General features: G+C 39.9%; 1 protein-coding gene across 3 annotated transcripts in view; it reads right to left on the bottom strand.

The window, feature by feature from the left end:
• Positions 1-311: 311 nt before the first annotated feature.
• LOC119560357 (CCR4-NOT transcription complex subunit 9) overlaps positions 312-20,480 on the bottom strand; it is a 30,575-nt gene continuing 10,406 nt past the window's right edge. The window contains exons 2-3 of one of the 3 annotated variants that reach the window (XM_037873773.1): positions 591-1,453; positions 312-533 (exon numbers count right to left, since the gene is read on the bottom strand). In XM_037873773.1, the coding sequence (XP_037729701.1) occupies positions 475-533; positions 591-1,449 (918 nt within the window). In that variant the 5' untranslated portion in view covers positions 1,450-1,453 and the 3' untranslated portion in view covers positions 312-474. Of the gene's footprint in view, positions 539-590; positions 1,589-20,480 lie in introns of those variants that run through there. The other 2 variants (XM_037873764.1, XM_037873780.1) reach the window with 2 other exon arrangements.

Below are 20,480 nucleotides of genomic sequence, written 5' to 3'. Positions count from 1 at the left end.
CTTTACGTTTTGCTCGGGGTTCTTTTATAAATTCCTAACGCCCCATGCATTGATTTTCCACTTGCTTAGGCTTACAGCACCAACAGTATCCCAACTCAATCCTTTCCTCCAACCTTTTGTTCTTTCAAATATTTTTCGGAGTATCCATGTCAAAAGCCGAGCCATTGCACGTGCATGGTAGGGATGAGGGTAATTGCCATGTGTGTATTCTGCAGGGGGTTGGGAAACAGGAAGAGCATTCAGTTTTAGGGCTGGGGATTGGTAATTGAATTTATTGTTTGACATTTAAAGTACCGTCGATTCAATTACGGGGGAAAATTGGTATCAAAATATTTACGAGCTGTTTATTGCATTACGCAATTTTATTGCTCCCAAAAAATCCTCCAAGCAAAGTTACACCGAAGAAGAAGTAATGGAATTTACATGTTGAACTCTTGCCTTGTGTATATATTTTGAAAAGGAAAATTAGGGGGACTAAAATAGTCGACGTGTAAATTTCAGAATAATTGGGCCCCGGCACTCCTTTATGCCTCCTGAGCTGAAAGGAAGAGAGATTTAAATACGACTCTGGCGGTTTATATTACCCTTACCTTGGTCCTTTTTCACGGTCAGCTTAATGTTGAGATCAGCCAGCTCCTGTGAAGCGCTTTCATAGCCCGGAAGACCCTCCTGACAGAAGTAGCCGTTTCGAATCTGCGCTGGCAGGAGCTTTAGGATCAGCTCCCGACTCTGAGGGTGATCAGCCAGACGGGAATATAACCTCACCACGTGCTTGAGAACCCTAGGCTCCGGTTCCAGAGTCAGTTGGTGAACCACTCTGGCAAGGGTGTGGATCAAATGAAGTCTACGAGCCAACCTTCGACTGGCAAACTTCAAGCCAATTTCGTGTTCCAAGATGCGGCACAAGACAAATGCGCAGAGAACTTTACTCATACTGCTACCCAGCTCCAGCTGACGCAAAAGAAGTGGAATCAACTCGGTGCCCAGAAAGTAGCCAACGATCTCTGGATGATCCGATTTCAGTAGACCGCAGATGACACCAAGGACGGAGAGACGAACATGCTCCACGGCCCGAGTTTGTGAGGTCATTTTAAGCAACGGCATCAAGTAGCACATAAATTGGCAACGCGTCAGCTCAATGCCAACAAAGGGATGTGAGGCCATAGTCTGGAAAAGTCCGATGGCAGCGCAGATCCGGTGCGACTGCTGGCCGTTCAGTTCGTTGTACCGAGAGATTGCCGGATAGATGGAAACAATCTCTTGTAGCAATCCACTCACGGCTCCAAAGGAATGCCATAGCAAGGGACCCAAGTTGTCAATGTTGCCACGTCTTTCGAATAGCTCCAACATGGCCAAAAAGCGCGTTTCCTTGTTGCAAAGATCGGTGATCCAGCCGTAGACATGCTCTGTTTCGCTGCGTTGTTCGCATCCCGAGTTTGAGCCACTCATTGTACTGTCGAATAGAGAAGTCAATTTTTCCAAGCCAGTTAAAGTTGAATATAAATGGAATCAAACTGTTTTATTAGAAATTTCGGTAGAATGGCCTGCTATCTTGTACTTTTTTTCCTTTGAATCTGGGGTTGTTTAAAGTTTGACACTTTTTGTTATGTTGACTTTTTGATCTAATTATGTTGGATTTGTTTGGTTTCCGTGTTTAATCGCTACACTTTATAAATGGATTAGGAATTGGGAACCGTTTAATGTACAAATTGTAATTTAAAGTTCTGTTGAAGCTTGACAACAAATTTTTTGTCTTAAACTAAATCAATTTTGCATTGACGCATTGAAGCTTAAATTTGCTTTTAATTATTTTCGTATATACAACTTCATATCGATTTTCCCCTACAAACGTATTTGATTGACGCCTTGAAGTTTTGGTTTAGGATTGTTGAAAATGCATTAAATTTATCTAACCAATGTTTATTGATTTTTTCAAATTCTAAAAAAGATGAGATTCTGTATTATTATCATGAATATAGCAATTGTTAATACAAATTATACAATTTGGGTGTGAGTGTAGAGCGTTCTTCTCGTGTAGACCCATCTGACAACCCATTTGTCATCTCTGGGACAGAGGCATCACCACTGGCCAAGCCATTTCTCAAACCGTATATCAACAGGGCGACTGCTAGGCCATCGGATAAACGAGCTGATGAGTTGCAGTTAATTAGAGCGAATGCATCAAACTAGTCTCTCCCCCACTCGCCCCTGTGAAATATGCATAACAATGAGCAAGGACACACGAACTAAGCCATGCAATTAAATGCAAACAATTTGCAATAATTTATGTGTGGCTCGACGTCATCAGGACCCCTTCCATGAAGCGGATAATACAAAACGGAAGCGGAAATCTGTTTCGGTCTTCTGCATGTGCGGGTTCAAATAGGCTTCTAAACGAGCATGGCGTGTTAATTGGCAGCAACTCTACTATTAGAAGAAAAAATTGCTGACCCGTCATTAGCACAAAATTTGGCTTGCTAATTTGGGTAACTATTATCTAAAAAAGTCAAACCAATATTATCGCAGCGATAAACACAGATTCTCAAACAATACCATTGGCCAGCTGCACCAGTTCTCAAAAAATATTTGCATATGCCAGCGTAATGTATATTAATTAAGTGATGCTACACAAATGCAAAAATAACCAAATGCGCAGACAGCACTTTTTTCTTATCTTTACTCGACTACCAGTAATCTTTTTGTTGTGTCCCGTATTATACAATTGTAATAAAATATATTTTGGCTAATAAGGCCAGTCAGTTGCAGTGTGGGTATCCGGTTGCAGTGCCCTTATTTAATGTTTACGTCGAATTATAACGGAAAACATTTTACATTATACTGTGCTAGGCATACGGTATACTAGGCAATTGTATGATTTCTTTTTAAGAGAGAAAACTAATAATTACTTCATAACACAATGACAAAATGCTTATGATAAAATCGAGAATTTTCTCTTTTCCAAACTTACATATTAGCATTTTATCTATTTTGTTTTCTGCTAAAATATGATTTTCATTCTGAGTTCCTTTGGAGCAGTGTGTAAACTCCAAAGTACAGAAAGAAAAAAGGTGTCCTTCTAAATATTTAACCGCAGGATATAATCGACGTCGAAGCCTATGAGCAAACAGTTCTACTAGCGACCAAACTGATATAGTCAATTGGTAATTAGCTAATGTATGACAGTGCATTGAACATTTTTGGAATGAAAATTATATTAGTTGCCTCTAATTAATTTGTCAAAACATTTTAGTCAATTATGTTAAAAGTGGCATTGAGGGCTGAGCTGATTGTCCCGAACTCAATTTGACTGATAATGTAATTGAATGCCCATCAAACGGTAAAGCAACAAAGTGGTCAGAACTCATTCTAAAATACCCTTATATAATACAAAATACATCGATTATTATCTATAGTCTATAATTATAGCTATAAGCAAGAAAGATAGCTAAATTTTATATCCCAAAGTTGAAAAGTAGAAGTCCACAAACAACGAAAATATAATTTTTGTTCTTTGATTTTTCTAATTAATCCTCTCCGATGCGGTCCGTTCCGCCTCATACACTATCTGAAATGAACTACAAACTAAGAGACTAGGTTGCGAAGAAGCGGAGATTAGATTGGCATACAAATCAATGCAAACTGTAACTACACAGTCTTTCGCGAAAAGATGATTAAATCTAATAGAAGCTTCGAGTTGGTTGTAAGTATCTTTATACCCATTGATAAGGGCACAATGAATCAATTCATTTGCCAGCCAACAACGATTCCTAAAGAAAACAATGCAGCCAGAGAGGAAAACTGTCCGTCAGTCCCCTTTCTCTTTATTTCGTTTGTCAGAGGGCCTGGAGCAAACGTTTTGGTCTGTTTTTGAATATTTTTAGGTTTTATTTTCATTATTTATGTTTTACTTTTTATATCATTCTGCTTTTGGCAGTTGGACAAATTGCCTGTCTGGGTAGTAAAAATAATCAGCTTTGTGTTATTTTTGAAATTTTTGAAGTCAAAATGCTGAGTCTCCCGCCAAAACGGCGAAATGGTTTGGAAAATTAATGCATTATGCATGTGATTTTCAATCAATATGTTGTTATCTTTTTGCTGAGGTTTCGCTCTCTGACTTTTTAATAATGTTGCCCTACAGCCACTTGTGTCTGAAAATGCGCAATCAAGCGTGGAAAGCACATATGAGGAAGAAGGGGCACCATCCTCGCACCATCCTATTACTTGAGCTTCGCTGACCTGTGGGTCAAATGAAAGGCCCTTGGGTCACTCCCTTTGTGCTGCGCAAAAGCTTAAAAATTAATAATTCAATGGCTTATGGATGAAGGGCAAGCTGGACCTTGCCCCTGGGTATTGCTCTTTTAACCGGAAATCAAATTTTATTGAATTTCTCAAATACTTGACTATAAAGTTAATTAGTTTGTTCTATGCAATTATATTCAGTTTATACAGACACACAATCTTACGTTATTGGAAACTTTCATGAAACTTGTGACAAAGTTCTTATTCATAAGTGTCGACGGGGTGTGGGCGGTACGTGTGTGTTTACTGCAATCATTACACTTAGTTGTAAGTTTTCCTCCGAAACTTGCTACAGGACCAAGGCCGATAGGCCCGAAATTATTCCCCGTTAATTTGGATGAAGCTTTAATTCATTTTTGCAATCGAGGCCCATCAATCTTCTGCAAGGTTGAACGAAAAGTCTTCGTGTGGGAGTGTATACACGTATGTATGTGAGATCCGCCGACAGGCATTTGGTTCTATATAAATGTGTGTGTGCGATCCGTGGGATGCTGTAACATACGCGCCATGGTTTGTTGAATTTGAGTTTAATGACGTGTAAAAATGTTTTCACGGCTTTTGATTATATTTTACCTTAAGCGCCGCTAAAGTTTGGACCCCTTCCCAGAACATGAGCGGTATCCCTTCCGGTTGCCATTTGCAATGAATAATGTGGGCGTCGAGTCTCTCTGTTTTGCATATGAATACCTTTTAGCATCATCTCTGATTAGCAGCGGCGACTGACAATGGGCGTTACTGATGCTGTTGGGTGAAAGCGGAAGCATTTTAATGACAATCTCTACCCCGTCGCAACCATTAGCCTCCGCTCAACTGTCAGTTATCGTTTTCAAAATATTGCCATCCGCTGAGCAGACATACAAAGTTTTATTCTGTGAGGCAACGCATGGTTTGGCAGACATTTTAAACGCGTTTGACTTAATTAAAGTTTAGAGATGTGCGTTTGCATTAATTTTGATTGCTTCACATGGCAATGTTATGGTAATGACAAACCTAACACAAACCTAACAAAACAAAACAAAAAAAAAACGAGCAGGGCAAGTTTGTTTTAAAGTGCCATGCCCATTCTAACGCCCACAAATGCATTTTTGAAGATTTTGATATACATATGCTTAGTAACAGATAATTAGGTTTCTTTGTCGGAAGGGTGTCAGAACATGAAATTCCCGTATGCAAATTCTATACAATTCCGTAAAAACATTTTAAAGTGCTTAAAATTTGTCCACGTGGTTTATGGACGGCCCCTTAAGGTGTTGTGGTGATGATTTAAAAAAAAGTGTTTATTGGGCAAAGTAGCCGCATTGCTCAGCTGGTTAGGAAAATTATTTTTAATGCTCCTTGGCAAAGCCAGAGCTAAGCACAAAAGTTTCATGTTGTAAACAAAACAATGCGCTCTGTTGACAATTGTTCCCAGGCAGCTGGGCATGCTTGGCCCGAACCCTCTCCTCCCTTTTGTTGCTTCGACTTATTTGATGCTCGAGTAAACCTGTAAAAGAATAAATCCCCAGCAAAAGAAAAACAATGGCACAAAGTCATAGAAATTACTTAGTAAATGGTAAATACGTGCAGTTTCGTACTTGTTGCATTACCGTGCTAGTCGCCACTTTACTCGACTTCTTCTGACTCCTCTGTTTTTTTTTTCTAAATGCCATTTCGTAGTTCTGGGCCAGCAGGCACAGGTGATATTATTGACCAAAGTTAAACAATTGTACCTAGTTACAAGTCACAACAATTGCGACACTTTTTAGTTTTCCAACTCGCTGGACCTGTTGGGTTTTTTGTTTCGTTGCTTATCGGATGCGGTTCTAATATTTCATTTACGTAGGTGGGTAAAGTATTTTTTGTTTTGGTTCTTGAACTATGCGAATACCATCAGGATCCGCAGACTACACTAGGAGCGCGGTAAACTTAAATTACTTAATAAACTTTTAAGGTTCTATTATGACTAATTCGTATACGAATACCTATAGGTATTAAATGAAAGAGTTAGTGTTTTTTTTATTTTACTAAACTATTTTCTACAAAATGTATTTGTTGTACAAAATTTCTCGATAACGTTGTTATCTTCTTAGTTTACACTGTCTTTTGGGACCGATTGCCACTTGTATATACCAACGAAGCAAGACAATGCCAGCCAGGTATATTGGTTCATTAATTTCCACAAATGAAGCAACTGCAAATCCATTTGCTAGCTTCGGTAATAATCAACAAGCCATTCAGCAGATAAAGGGAGCTTAAAATTTCCAATTTCCAGTTGCCATCCGCAGCACATAGACGTACGCATGGTTTTTTGCCGCTCCAACTGTGACCAGCAACAACTTATTGTGGTTACAAATTGTGGCAAAAGCTATCAATGATATTATCAACAGACAGACAGAGGGACACAAGCGAACCCGACCGAACAGAACGTACATATGCAAGCCCAATTACATCCGGTTGCAGTTTCAATTTCAATTTGCGTGGCCGGCGAACAATGGCCAATGGGCTGTCTGGGCCAAAAAGGACCAGAGGACAAAGCCAAAATGCCTGAGGCCTGCTGCACTACTGAAGCTTGGCATAATATTAATTTAAATTAGACAAAACGCCAGGTCCCTAGCACGGCAGGTTTTGGAATGGGACTAAGCGGTAGGGCGGTGGACGGTGCACCGAACTGCAATTTGGCCTTTGGTTTGTATAGGCTTCTGAAAGTCTGTTGGTGACCCGCTTATCCCTGAGCATTCGATAGAATTAGCTCTGATTGCGGCTTCACTGTTTCTTTGGTCTCATGGAGCATTATAAACATTTTTCGTTTTTTGTAAAGTGAATGTAAGTTATTTTTCGATGAATCCATCACCTCAACTTATGTTGGAAATAAGTTTATAGGCTCCTGCTTTTGCGCTTTTATTCTAAAGTAATTAAGCACAGATAGATGGTCCGATCAGATTTGTTTTAATCATACTCCTTAATAAAAAAATAAGCTAGTTCAGGCGCGGGTCTAGGGGGTGGAAGCAAATAAACTTAGTTTCTGTCGAAAATCATTAAAAAATTTTGCAAATACAAATGGTATTCATAAATGGTACCTCAAATTTATACTATATCGTTTACACTAAGTCAATTTTATGTAGCCCTCCCGCAAGGCAACCACAAAACGTTTCGAACTACCATTTAACCCCTGGGATAAATACAAGGCTAGTGCTAGCTCCGAACTTCCATATCTGAACCACAGCCATAGAAATAGTCCCAGAATTAATCACTTGACAAAGTTGTGCAATTTGCGTAACCAAAAATTAACTTAAATGTTCGTTTTTTGCATGCACTATTGAGCACAGAACTCATACGCCCGAAGGGTCCCAGGAACAATGTCGGGAAGTGGGCATTGAGAATGTCATGGCAGCTCCTCTGTTACTCTGCTCCTCTGACGCTGCTGACCAGTGGCCACAAACAAGGCACGGAATGGCCGTTATCTGGGGCGGGGGGTTGGTCTGCCGGTTCGGGACGTTTTTGTGCCAGGCCTAAACCATTGAAAAACCGAAAATGTATGGCAATTAGAGTAGCTATTGTGAATATGCTGGAATGGTGCACAGACAGAAAATATATAGAGGTTTATACTTCAAAGGTTTGTACCATAATAGGTAAATACTTGTAGTTTAAATTTGGTTAGGGCTAGGTCATATCCCACTATTTGATATTTTTAATCAGCTTTTCTGTCTAAAGTTTCAAAAGAATTTTCCGTTTTTCCGGTGCATGGGAAAATAAAGTTACCAAAGGCATATGGCCGGCAAACTATTAGAGAGCAATCCCGTGACTGTGTGCTGTTCATTTGGCCGCATTTTGTGGCAGCCAGTGCAAATGGCCCTTTGCTGTTCTCACTGTGTGGAGTAATTTTTCAAAAAAAGGAGAGGCCAGGGAGGGATGACAAAAAACGTTGCCTTCATTGTTATGCAGCCTTATTGTTATTGCATAAAAATTGCCCCACACACATGCAACAGTTGCAACTGTAGTGCAATTAAGCGACGCAATTAACGTGGCGCAGTGTTTAACCTGTTACGCTGTGCTACGTGTGCTGGTCATTTACATGGGGGAATGCAAGGCAAGGATTTTCTAAATTTTAATGCCGGCTATTTGGTTAGGTCCTGGCACATGGCCAAGTGCAATTGCGCGCCATTTGTGCGCCCACAATTGCCGTCATTGCCGATGGTCAATGGCCATGGTCCGGCAGTCCCGTTAGCATTTAAGCATCGCCATTTTTCACATTCTCATTTTTTGAGCTACACACATCCAGGCGCCGTGTCGTTTCGATGGCAACGAGTTAAATGCATTATTTTTAACACCATTTGTGTAAGTGAGCAAGAGCCGATAAATTGCCAACAAATGCGTGCGAGTCTTAATTGTTCCAATTATGTTAATTATCGTACGTGAAAGCCTGCATTCTGATGCTGCTGCTAGACTCTTGTGCAGTTTAATAATTTTCATCGTTAATAAGGCACAATAAAGTCCAATCTGTTGAGTAATACGTACATTAGATCTGATGATGTGGCTGTGGGCTATAGTGCGAATATGACTGCTGAGGTTCCGTTTACATCTCGCAGATTGTTTTACACTCTACGTGTGGCTGGTCCAACCTTAGTTTAAACTGAGAGGAATTTACTTGTACATTGGTTTCTATCCGAATTTGAATAAAAAACATAGAATATTATAAACAGCATTTATTTTAAAAACAATGCGTGTTTTATAAATTTAAATATGATTTTAAAAACAATAATATGTGTTTCATAATCTTAAATATTAATATTAAGTATTAACATGTTGCACAGCTTGGGAGACGCGGTAAGCTACGCCAATCTTAAACTTTCATAGTCGAGTTACGGAATACAGCCCCAAAATAACAAGCAACAAAAAACATTTTCTTGTATGCATTTTTTCTGTGTTATTGACGTGGGCCAAACAGGTAGAGTAAAAACGGCTATAGGGACGAATGCTCAGGCAAAACGACGCTAATTTGTTTTCATATGCGGGAATGTGATATCAAATCCCAGAATGCATGTGCATAATTTCGTGCAGATATTGAGTTTGCAACCTATTAACACATGGTGCAGGTACATCCAAAATTCTCCAGAGCACTGCGCATGATTTAATTATAATTTTGGCGAGGCCCAATTAAACATGCGAATTTTCGGTTAGGGAGGCTAAGGCATAACCACCCCACAACGTCCTAAACTAGTTTTTACTGGTCTCATGCATAGTTTTAATAACATTGTTGAGGGGCTTAATTATGTGCAAATTACAAACAAAAATACATTACATATTAATCGCATTATTGCTTAGCGAGTGTTTGTTATACTGCATAAATATTTGGAATCATTTTTCAGTGAGTGGGAAGGCCACCCTAATTTGCTGTGCACTATTTTATCCCTTTTTCTGGTACGTATATGTATAATAAATTCCATTACAACATTTTGTTTCCCCATCATAAAAATTCATAACCCACAAAAGATGCACGCTCCAGCGGAGCCCCCAATAAGAAAGCAATCGAATATATCCATTTCAATTATTTGCCACACAGGAAATAAGAAAAAATGACCTAACCATTTTTATATCGAATGCAATGTATGTGAGCACATAAAAATCAAAATCAAATCGAGCGAAATCGTGCGTAAGAATTAATAATTTCCGTTTTATGTTGTTTATGTAATTGGTTTGTGAGCGAAAGAATGTGGCCCGGTCTTATGTGCTTGAATCGAACCGAAATAGGGAAATCCCAATTTGAAAATCACATTAAAGAAGTTTATAGAAATGACAAATTATTACAAAGGAATGCAAACTATTCTAACGGAAATTATCATTATTTCCGGGCATATCTATTTGGCATATTGCACAATGAAATGACTGTTGATAAAAGATTTGTTTGCCTTCCTCACGTCCACATGCTTTTTCCAGTTGTAATTGCACACGCGAATTACTTAGTAAAGTGTATCTGCAGCAGGTAAAATCCGATCGAAAAGATGCCATCGTCTAAAGAACTTTTAACATTGACGCTGGGAAACATTTCATTAGTTACTGATTGTTGATAAATAAGACAAGGTTATTGATATAATAGTTTGTGGTACATAATAATTAGAAGAGGCTTATGTATTTTTAATAAGGTTAATTGTTTAAGATTTGGTTATTTGTTCTACGTAAAACTCAGTTTTATTTAGAAGGACTTGCGTCAGGCTTGACGGTACAGTCCAGGCACCCTTTAAATCAGTGTTCCTTTAAAAAATGATCAATTTACTACTTGACTGGATGCACGTAAGGCGCAGCACACGACAACAAAAAGGAATCGAAAGCCGAAAGAAACACTTTTAAGGAGATTTGTTCCTTCCATTTTCGATTTTTATACTGTTTAATGTAATACAAAAAGTATATTGTTTTCTAAAAAAGAATGTGCTATAGATGCATTTATTTTGAAAAAATGTTTGCGTAAAGTAAAAAGTAAGTGCAACACTGTATTCGCAAACAACTAGGGATGTATTTTTCATTCCATGCCAACATATTTTTCGAGGCAAACACCTTTCAGGCATGTTACACATTTTTTTCTACTGGGTATTCACTCACCGGTGTCTTATAGGCGAAGCACTCAACCGTTGAGTTCTTATTTTGTAAAGAAGACAGTTCGGTGATTAGAAAATGGTGGCCGTCAGGATCAACTTGACTATGCAGAAAGCGCTACTATAGCGTTAAGTGTGGGCCGGAGCTGATACTACGTGTTGTCACAGGTGCATGAAATTGCACACCAAATTGAGTTATGACTGAGCTTCACGCCGAGGCGCGCTGATGACGTGCAAATGATGCTCAAAAACCTTACTATTGCCTCCAGTTATACAATTGCTCAAGGTGCTAAATATACTTTTCTCCACCTAAAAATAATCTCAGCTGCAAGCCACTTTGATTAAAAACCTTCAAATGCGAAAAGGGTGAAGTTGTATTCCAGCATTTAATTAATGTTCACGATTTACTTTCTAATTAAGGTTGGGGAGAGGTTTCTCGGCGATATTTGTGATTGATATGCGAAGGTGGGAAAACAGGGTAATTCCGTTTTTCGGGCTAGGACCATACCGCAACTCTTTTCGACGGGAAAATTAATTCAACTGCGTAAATTACTTCGAAGCCACCTCAGGTGATTGCCTTTGCCAGCGCCCTCCCTGTGGATGTGTGTGCGACTTAATTGAAAGTTGGTGGCGTAGGCTCGACCCCCAGTCGCACGCCATCCTTTTCAGGATGTGGGAACGGTTCCGTCCAGTCTGATAGCCAAAAGTGCTTGGAGGTTGATTTGCGGTCGAACTGATGGTGGGGGTGGCGCAAGAAAAGTGAAAAGTCCCGACCTAAAACTGAATTTTCTCTCTCCTTTTCCAGGTAGGCCTCAGCTGGTGCAGCTGTGTTTTTACAACCGAATTGCTGCCGCCGAGCCGTGGGTGTTTTGCTTAGAAACCGAAACGACCAAAGGAGAGTTGCGTGGCTCGATCAAAACAAAGGAAACAAGAACTGGCTAACTTAACTGTGCCCTCGTCATAAAGAAAACATTAAAAGGAAAAAGAATGTGAGTTCTTTTTAAAAGCCTCATATATACATACCCTTAATATAGATTTCATACATTTTTCTTTGAAAATCAACTTTTACGTTGTGTAACAATCGTCATTGTAATTGGAATGTTTTATATTTTCTCATCTGATACGGGGTGAATCTTTTTCAATACAAACCATTTTTTCAACATCTTAAAGCTAACATCTAAATTTTTTATTTCATTATGCCTCACAAACACATGCCTTTTCTGGAATTCTTCCTGCTCTAGCTTGTCTTTTTGTTCAACCTCCTTTTTTATGGTGCTGAAAGTCCTGTAGCTAGATTAAGGGAAATGTTAACAAATGTTAAGCGTCAACATGTGTTAAATTCGATTTGGATTAAAGGCAGACCTAAAGGTTTCTACCATACAGCTATAGCATTATGTGGTTTGCTAGTTGGCTGCTGCTGCTGGTCCACAACGACTGCACTTTTGGCCCTTGATCATAATGGCAGTGACATTCTGTTCTGTTTGACCCGGCACAGGGTTGGCCTTTTGCCCAGCGCGGACTTTGAATTGACTGCATTGTTCACTTGAATGGACTATGAGCCCACATGTTGCACTTACACACAAAAGGGTCAGGGAAGAACTGATTGTTAAATTAAAAAGCCGATCATCCACAGACAGCTCGGTTGGAGTATTATGACAACAAGTAAGCTCTTAGCAGCAATCGTTAAATTTTAATTAACAAAAACTTTAAAGGGAAGCAATAAAATTGGCCGAGTTGGTATAAAGTGCCACATCTTATAACCATTTTATATTATATATTTACTGTCTTTATTGACACTGGAGTTTACACCAGTCCTGTAAAAAAGATTATAATTATGTTGATCCTTTTTACTTAGCAATAGGTCATAATGTTGTTTTATTTTGTACATTACAAACGTATATTTGTTAGAAAGTTTTTTCGGAAACCAAGAGAATTCTGTTGAAGTATATAAAACTGATTTAAATAGTTTTTAATTTTGTATCTAAGTTTTGAGAGTCATCCCATTCGAATTTTTCAAGGGTCGAGTTGTATACATTTCTTAGGCGTTGACACTTACGTCTCAAGTTGGGTTTAGGGGCACAAATTAATTTTTCATTTGAAATTATTGGAAAAAGGTTTTCAAGCATACACATTTGTATAAAATAATGATTTTTGAAACCAATTTTCCTTATATTATTGCTCCATCGGTTTGAATAACAAAAACATTTTTGTAAAGGACCTTGTGTTACTTAAATGCACATTTAAATGCCATATTTACATTATGCCTCATACTGCTCGCGTGGAACACAAACACTTGTACAATTAGCGATGCATTTGTATGAATGTTCGGATATTATTTTCTATTATTTTGGTATGTGTTTGCATATTTGAAAATTCCCTTTGTGTGTTAAACGCAGCAATTAAAAATACAAGCGTGAATTAAACTGGCTTACAAAAAAGCTCTCAGTAGCGACGGCGTGGTGGTGTTAGGGTCTCGGTTGTATATACAAATACAAAGCGTTAGGCAGACAGCCGCCCATCGCCGTCCCCAGCCGCAGCCCAAAAAACGTGGGACGAAGGAAACGCAAATACAAACTGATTAAATATGCACTTTGCAGCTTGGCAAACGCGGAATAAATTAAAGTGTTAATTTAACATGACACATTAGTGCAGACACACACACAGGCACTCGCACCCGTACTTGGGGAGCTGAGATAGCCTGGCGCCGGGCGCCTGGCTTCTGGCCTGACTTTGCCCTTCTGACTGATTTTTGTGTGTGCGTTGTTTTTTGGCCAACTCGAACTGCTAATGAGTTGGGGTCCTGGCGTAGCTACGGGGATTTGTCAGCGGCCAGGAGCTGCAGCTGCTGGCGCCAACAACTCCCAAACACATCTGCCTGCTTACCTGTGGCAAGGTGTTTGAAGTAATTACGCTCGCGCTGATGTATTAGCATTTTAAAGCGTAATTATTGTGCTGCCTGTTAAGTGGTGAGGCTGGGCAGGGCAGAAAATCGTTCGCAACGAGCCCGTTCCCTGTTTACAACTTTGAAGTGGCTTTAATTCAATTAGCGGTTTGTCTAGCTTCCACTTGTGTCGCTCTCTTCCAGTGCGAATGTGGGTATGTGCCTGCTACTGGTAGCCGATGGTATAATGCGTTTAGTTGAGTGCCATGAAGTTTGGTTTGCTGAGCACCAGGCTTATCTGGAATTTGTGTGCACTCTCTTTTAAAGTCCACTTAACGAAGCCATGAGTAGTGATTTCTGCACTCGCAAAATTAATTACGTTATATATTGAGTCTGAACGGAATCAAATAGATTTCTTAGTGTATCCACTAAGCTGAATGAAAAGTTGAACTAATTGTCAGTTTATATAGGAGAGTGTTTGCCTGGTCTTAAATCGCATTGAAAGCCACCCACTTGGGCCCTTTTCAGGAATCAATCCACCGTAACTAACAGTCGCGATTAGGTAGTTTGCAGATCCCCAGTTAAGGGACCTGAACACAGTTCCAAGAGCAGCAACACGGTGTCCTGCCGATGGCCTACAATTTATGCAGCTGACAGCATTGGCAAACAAAAGCCAAGCGTTCCCCTTTTTATTTTGGCCCTCTTCCTTTGTTAACGCTAGGGCGTGATTAAATGTTGGCGTTTACTTTTTGTCGTGAGAAGTGCAGGGACATAAACATCTAGGGTAACTAAGTAGCAGAGCCATTGGTCACGCTTAATCGCCTGCTCGACTTGCCCGGCAGCGGCGAAAGCGGAAAGAGCGAAATCAAGTATACGCGTCATGTACATAATTCCATGCCTTGGCGGCGACACTAAAATTGCAGGGCTCTGCACACAGGACACAAACCTCGACGGGGACTCAAAGGCCTGGGGTAACCCCGCACACACAGCAACGCCCCACCCATTCTGACACACATGCAGAGAGGCACCAACGGTGAAATGAAAATAATGAAAAGCAAAAGCACCCTGGGAGTTTTATAACAATTGATCACCTGTTACGTTCATTGGTAATTGCACCCAGAGCCATACTAAATATACAGACACGCACACAGGTAGCGCTTGTCCATGTCGCGCTGCCAGTCCAGTGTGTCGATGTGGGTGTGAGGGCAGGATGCCCCCGTGCACCCAAATACTCGGCATCATCCAGGGATAGCCTGTACCTCGAACCCCGTCTTTACATTATCCTCGTTTGCACTTAGAAATAAAGTTCGAGTTTTATTCAATAATTCCTAATCTACATTTGGGGAAATACTCCTTGAATTGTTTTTGCAGAATATTGTGTTATTTTTTGTATGATTTTGTTTAATATGCGTTTTTAAGTTCATTACTGGATTAATATCAAAACCATGGCATTTTCGCTGACAAAGTGTCTAATTTTTATCTTCTACAGACCATCATAAAATCATTTCCTTTTACATGAAGAAAATTGTTCTTAGAAAAATCATGAACATTTATTTATACTTATATTATAAACCGACCCTTTACCTAGAAAAATCTTGCATTTAATCGCTAAATCACGAGCAGATTTTTCGTTGTGGAGTATCAGACCCTAGATTTTCCTCTCTCGATTCTGCCAATCCCCTCTCGTGGTTTTTGCCTTCGATTGTCGTTGGCTTTGGATTTTGTGCATGAGGTCAGCTTTTGAGCTTGCCCCGCACCATCCTTCCGCCCTGGATGGGTGGCCAATGCATTTCCCGCCTCCCACTCCGCCCCTCTGTCAATGGCCCTGGGACATTTGTTACAGTTGAAATGCGCTCGTAAAATGTTTTTTGATTCCCCCACAGTAGCTCCTCTGCCACCGGTCACTCGTACCACTGCTGCATCCTGGATGTGCTTCAGGTCGAGTCGATTCGAGTGGAGTTGTGTGCCAGCGAGTAAAACAAATTGTTGCATTTTAATGCTTTAGTCGCGTTGAATATTCTAGGTGGGTAGGAATGGGTGTGCGGAGGATTTATTGAATTTTAAATTTTAATTTGCAATATACCGAGAGCTAATACGGTGCAAAATCTGAAAAGCATGTGAAGCTGCATATCACAAAAAAGTAGGCATATGAAAAATAGATAAAGAAAAATTTTTAAGAACTATTACAATTTGCGATGCAATTCTTGTGTACATATTTCAAACTCAAAACGTACTGCTTACTTTGTGTTGGTAGTACCTTTCTGAGATATCGAACAGCAGTCCTTGCCATTGTCCATGCCGAAGCGCCGGTGCCACGCCCACTCCCGCCCCCAGTAGCCTCCTGCTGCGCTATACGGCTGTCACTTGTCAAACATGTTGCTCGGCTTTGTGGCCTTGGGAAGCGTCAAAGGCTTTCAGTAGAGCTGCAGGTGTGAGGAGGGAGCGAGCAGCGGGTCAGCGGACAACAAGATTAGCATTTAGTTTAGTTGGCTTTGTTAGCCGTCGGTTGCCTCTTGGCATGGTTTAGGTCGGTTTGATTTGGTTCTGTTCCCATGGCACACCTGCGGCAAATGTCAGTGCAGCTAAATGGCTTACAAACTCCGCTTTTCGTTCCCCCGCCCGACCGTTGAGATTTCTCCTTGGCCAGGGCTGCGTTGCTAATTTCAGTTGCTGTCGCCCGGAGGCTTCCAGCAGACGTTAAGAACTTTGATTGTGCGTGCAGCAGGGCAAACAATGCCGGAGCAAAAAATAACTTTTAATGAAATTCAACGCATTTGCCTGTTAATAATAAAATGCGACGACAAAGGCAAATTATGTTTATTATTTTATGTTGCTGTGCATTTCTTTGTTTTGCAAGGGCGGGAATTTCATATTACACCTTTTCCAGAGCAAGATTCTTCAGGTCGTTTTTTCTTTTGAATCAAAGCCTGCAGGGCAGTCAAATGCCTCCTGTCAACATTTGCCTCCCTTGGCTTAACACAGCGGAGAGAAAAAGAGCATACACAATTTCGAGTAATATTTGAATCTTTAAGGTTTAAAAATCAGTTTATAGGATGCAAAAAGTTGAATTTCCAATAATTCTTATACATATATCTGTATAAAAAATAGACATTAGAATGATTCCAACAATTCTTACTTTTTTACGAAATACGACTTTTTCTGCAGAGCAAATTATACTTTTTAAAAAGATTTGTATTCTCCTGTTCCAGTATCCTACCTTACATTATCCCCAGTGTAAGCACTTCCCACCTCCCTTGGCAGTGTGTTATTCTTTTATGCGTTTCTAATTTCATTAAGCGACATTCGACATTCTCCTCCCACCGCACTCCTGCTGCCGTCTTTTCCCCGTTCTCCGAACGCCTTTAAAGTTTTCCCAACATTTTCCTTTCCTCTGTGGCTCGTGCCCCTGATGCATTGTTGTGTTTTCGTCATTCTTTGCTTGGGTATTCACCTTTTCATTTTATTTTTCTTATTTTGCATTTTGCCTGCCCGCTCTGCTCGCCAGTATTTTCTTTTAATTTTTTTCCCCCCCAACTTTTCTGAAATTAGATTAGAAATATTGCTACCAGCATTCTGCAGGCTTTGGTTTGCTTTGCTGCCCCCACACCCATTCTTCATAGCTTCCTTCTTTTTAAATTTTTGCTTTATGAATACGCATGTTATTCGGTGTGTCAGTTGATTTGCATGCCGGCAAACAAGAAGAAATGGTTTTTATATTTGCTTAATATTTTTCAGATTTCTGTCATTCTGGCACATTGGTGCCTGCCTTATTGAAGTTTGAGAAACATTTGGAGGAGGGCATCGTTTCGACTTATTCGGTTTCAAAATTATGTTTTAATTTAGTTGACGTCGTTAACTTTTTATGTCGCTGCAGGCTTAGTACTTGACTTCGAGTCAGATTATGCCCAATTAAAAGTTGGATCTTGGATTGACATGTATTAATTAAACTTACAAAATATTTGCACTTTTAAATGTTTAACTAGCTCAGTCGACCATTCTACAATTTCAGCAGTTTTTAGCAAACTTTTTAATTTTTTATCGACTCAGTGCCAACTCACAACATCGGAAGCAAAACAGCCTCTGCGTACATGCATGTTTCACCTTGGAGCTACCAAAGGGTCATCACCACAGAAGATTGCTAACTTAGCGTAATACAAATTCTAATGAAGCTTGTGAAGTAGAGTGCGATGTAAGGTTGTTTACAAAGTGTCAGAAATAATCTTCGTTAGTTTTGTAATAATTCATATAAAATGCAGGGCATTAAGCATGTAAGGTATTTTATATCCAATTGTCTACTTGTATTAGATTTCCTTTGCTGCTGTTTGGTTCCGAGTATCATATTCTTGTGCGAACAATAGGACTAGTTTCTCAAGTTTCACAGTTCCTTAACTGCAACTCCTGCAATGCTTGGGCCCACCGAATCCAGTGCCGTCAATGTCGATATTGGCAACGGTTGTGGCAGCGTTTGTGGCTTAGTAATGAATGTGCTTCGGTGTCCCTCAACAGTTGTCTTCCGCTGGCATTGAAGTTATTATGTGTACATTGTGGTACTTCCTCTCAACGTTCCTTCCCTGTCAGACCCCTCCGTTGTCCTTGCTGTATGAAGGTCTAGTTAACATACTCTTCTTGCTGTTTGGTTCTGATTACATCGGTTTGGAATGTTCGGATACATTTTTTAGCGGGCATAATAATGCAAGACTAGCAAATGTTTGATTATGAATGGCATTATGCTTTAATTTAGCAAGGCGCACCAAACGACTAAATGAAATGTTACAAGCCTAACAGTTATTTCCTATGAATTCCTTTTTACCAAACAAATGTTCCGCAATCAGACATAATTAATGTATTGAAATGAATTATAGCTTACTCCTTCTGAATACTCTATCAAGTGTACAAAACAAGTTAATGTCCCAATTAATTTTCATCATAAGAAATGGATGTAATCAATTTTAACCCGCCAAGCTAACGTTTTTGCCACATTTTTACTTCGTAGCCAGATTAGTTAGCATATGAAACATTCAATTTACGAAGGAAATCATCCTCTGAGGGAGGGGCACGACAGCACGAAACAGGGACCAGGACTCACCCAGCAACAAGGCACAAATAACGCAAAATTGAATTCTGGGTCCGAGTCAGGATGTGAACCCTTTTTGCTTATTTTTTCTCAGATGTTTTTTATATTTAAAGTGCAAAGTGAACCATTTCTTGTGCTGAAACCCACTGAGATTGATGTGTGTATGGGCATTAATTAAAAGTAAAATTATATAAGAGCCCATGCCTTTTTCATCGTGCAGAGATCATAAATTAAAAAAAGAAGCACCGAAAAAAGTCGGCATTCCACACAATGTAACCGAATCATATGATGGGCAGCTTAAAATCCCCCTGCCCCTTGTTCTTTTCTGTTCTGTTCGTGGCTGCCATTTGGCAAATTGAACTCGGGTCCAAGTTTTAAGCAGATTACAGGCCATTAAGCATTTTTTCATATATAAGCGGTGGTTGGTCCATTCGGGGGTTCGGGAGCTCTTTTCAAACAGTTTCTGCGTTTAGCATATGTGAAGTCATATAAATATTTTGATAAGGGTTTGTCGACCCAACCGAATGCGAACATATTTAGCTGGGGGCCTGTATGTATATGGCGTTTGTGTGCATGAAGGGTTGGACGTTTAATACCCATCATGACTTTTAAGTTATCTCCCAGTCCACTCATACACCCCTCGGCTACTCAGTACGAATTAAAAATGCCCCATATCTTCCAAATATTTTGTGAGAGTGAGTGTGGCCTAGTAACATCGAAAACTTCAAAGTAAAAGCTAGTTCTGGCTGACCTTTTTTGGATAATAATTTTTTGTTTGTGTAAATCCCTAAAGTGCCTGCTGAAACCTTGTCATTATTTTTGACAAATTAAATGGGCATCAGGGAGAAGGAGGCAAGAAGAATACCTGTCACTGGCATTTTATGCTAATTTAGTTCATTAAAATAAAGAAAAATGGGACATGTATTTTCGCTCAGTCTTTGAGTTCGCATTTCAAGAGCTGGCTGAAATTGTGAGCATTTTGACATTTTAATTCACTCCTGAATATGAAACAGCAACGAATGCTTAAACCATGTTTTGGACACCTTTTGACATATTTATGTTTTAAGAAGAGTTAAAAAAAGTTTCAAGGCAAACACATTAGCATTCTTTCTACACCAAGTAAGATTGATTTTGGGACCCATAGTTTGGTTATTGCGTGACAGCTATGTATGTGTTATTAACCAGCTTCACTTTCTGACAGCCAAGTTTCCGTTTTTCTATTGCACCCAAAAATGTAACAAGTTTAGTTGATTTGCTTGCTATTTATTATACATAAATGGAGGCGCCTAAGCCTGGCAGTTCGAATTCTCCCAGAGTTGAGCCTGAGTCTGGAAGAAGCTCACCATCTCTGACATGTTAACGTTGGCCAAAAGATCGTTGATCTTCGGAACGAAGAAGTTCTGGTACAAGAAGTTTGTGATGTTGGGTTGAATCTCCTCGAGAGCTAGTGGCAACAGTGTCTTCATCCAACGGTTCCAGAAGTTGTTGGTGGAGATGTTCCATAGAGTGTTCCAGTTATCCAATTCCACGCCAGCCAGATAGATGGTTTGCTTGAAGTCCACTATGCGCAAGCCTGACGAGTTGGCTAGACTGTTGGCAAAGCTGTAGCTTCCCACGAAGCGCAGGTCAAAAAGAGCCTCGTTGATCACATCATTTTGCC

Source organism: Drosophila subpulchrella, chromosome 3R (assembly GCF_014743375.2).
Source record: "Drosophila subpulchrella strain 33 F10 #4 breed RU33 chromosome 3R, RU_Dsub_v1.1 Primary Assembly, whole genome shotgun sequence".
NCBI lineage: Eukaryota > Metazoa > Arthropoda > Insecta > Diptera > Drosophilidae > Drosophila > Drosophila subpulchrella.
Note: the sequence above shows the minus strand (reverse complement) of the source record. Positions and strands in the feature narration are given on the sequence as shown.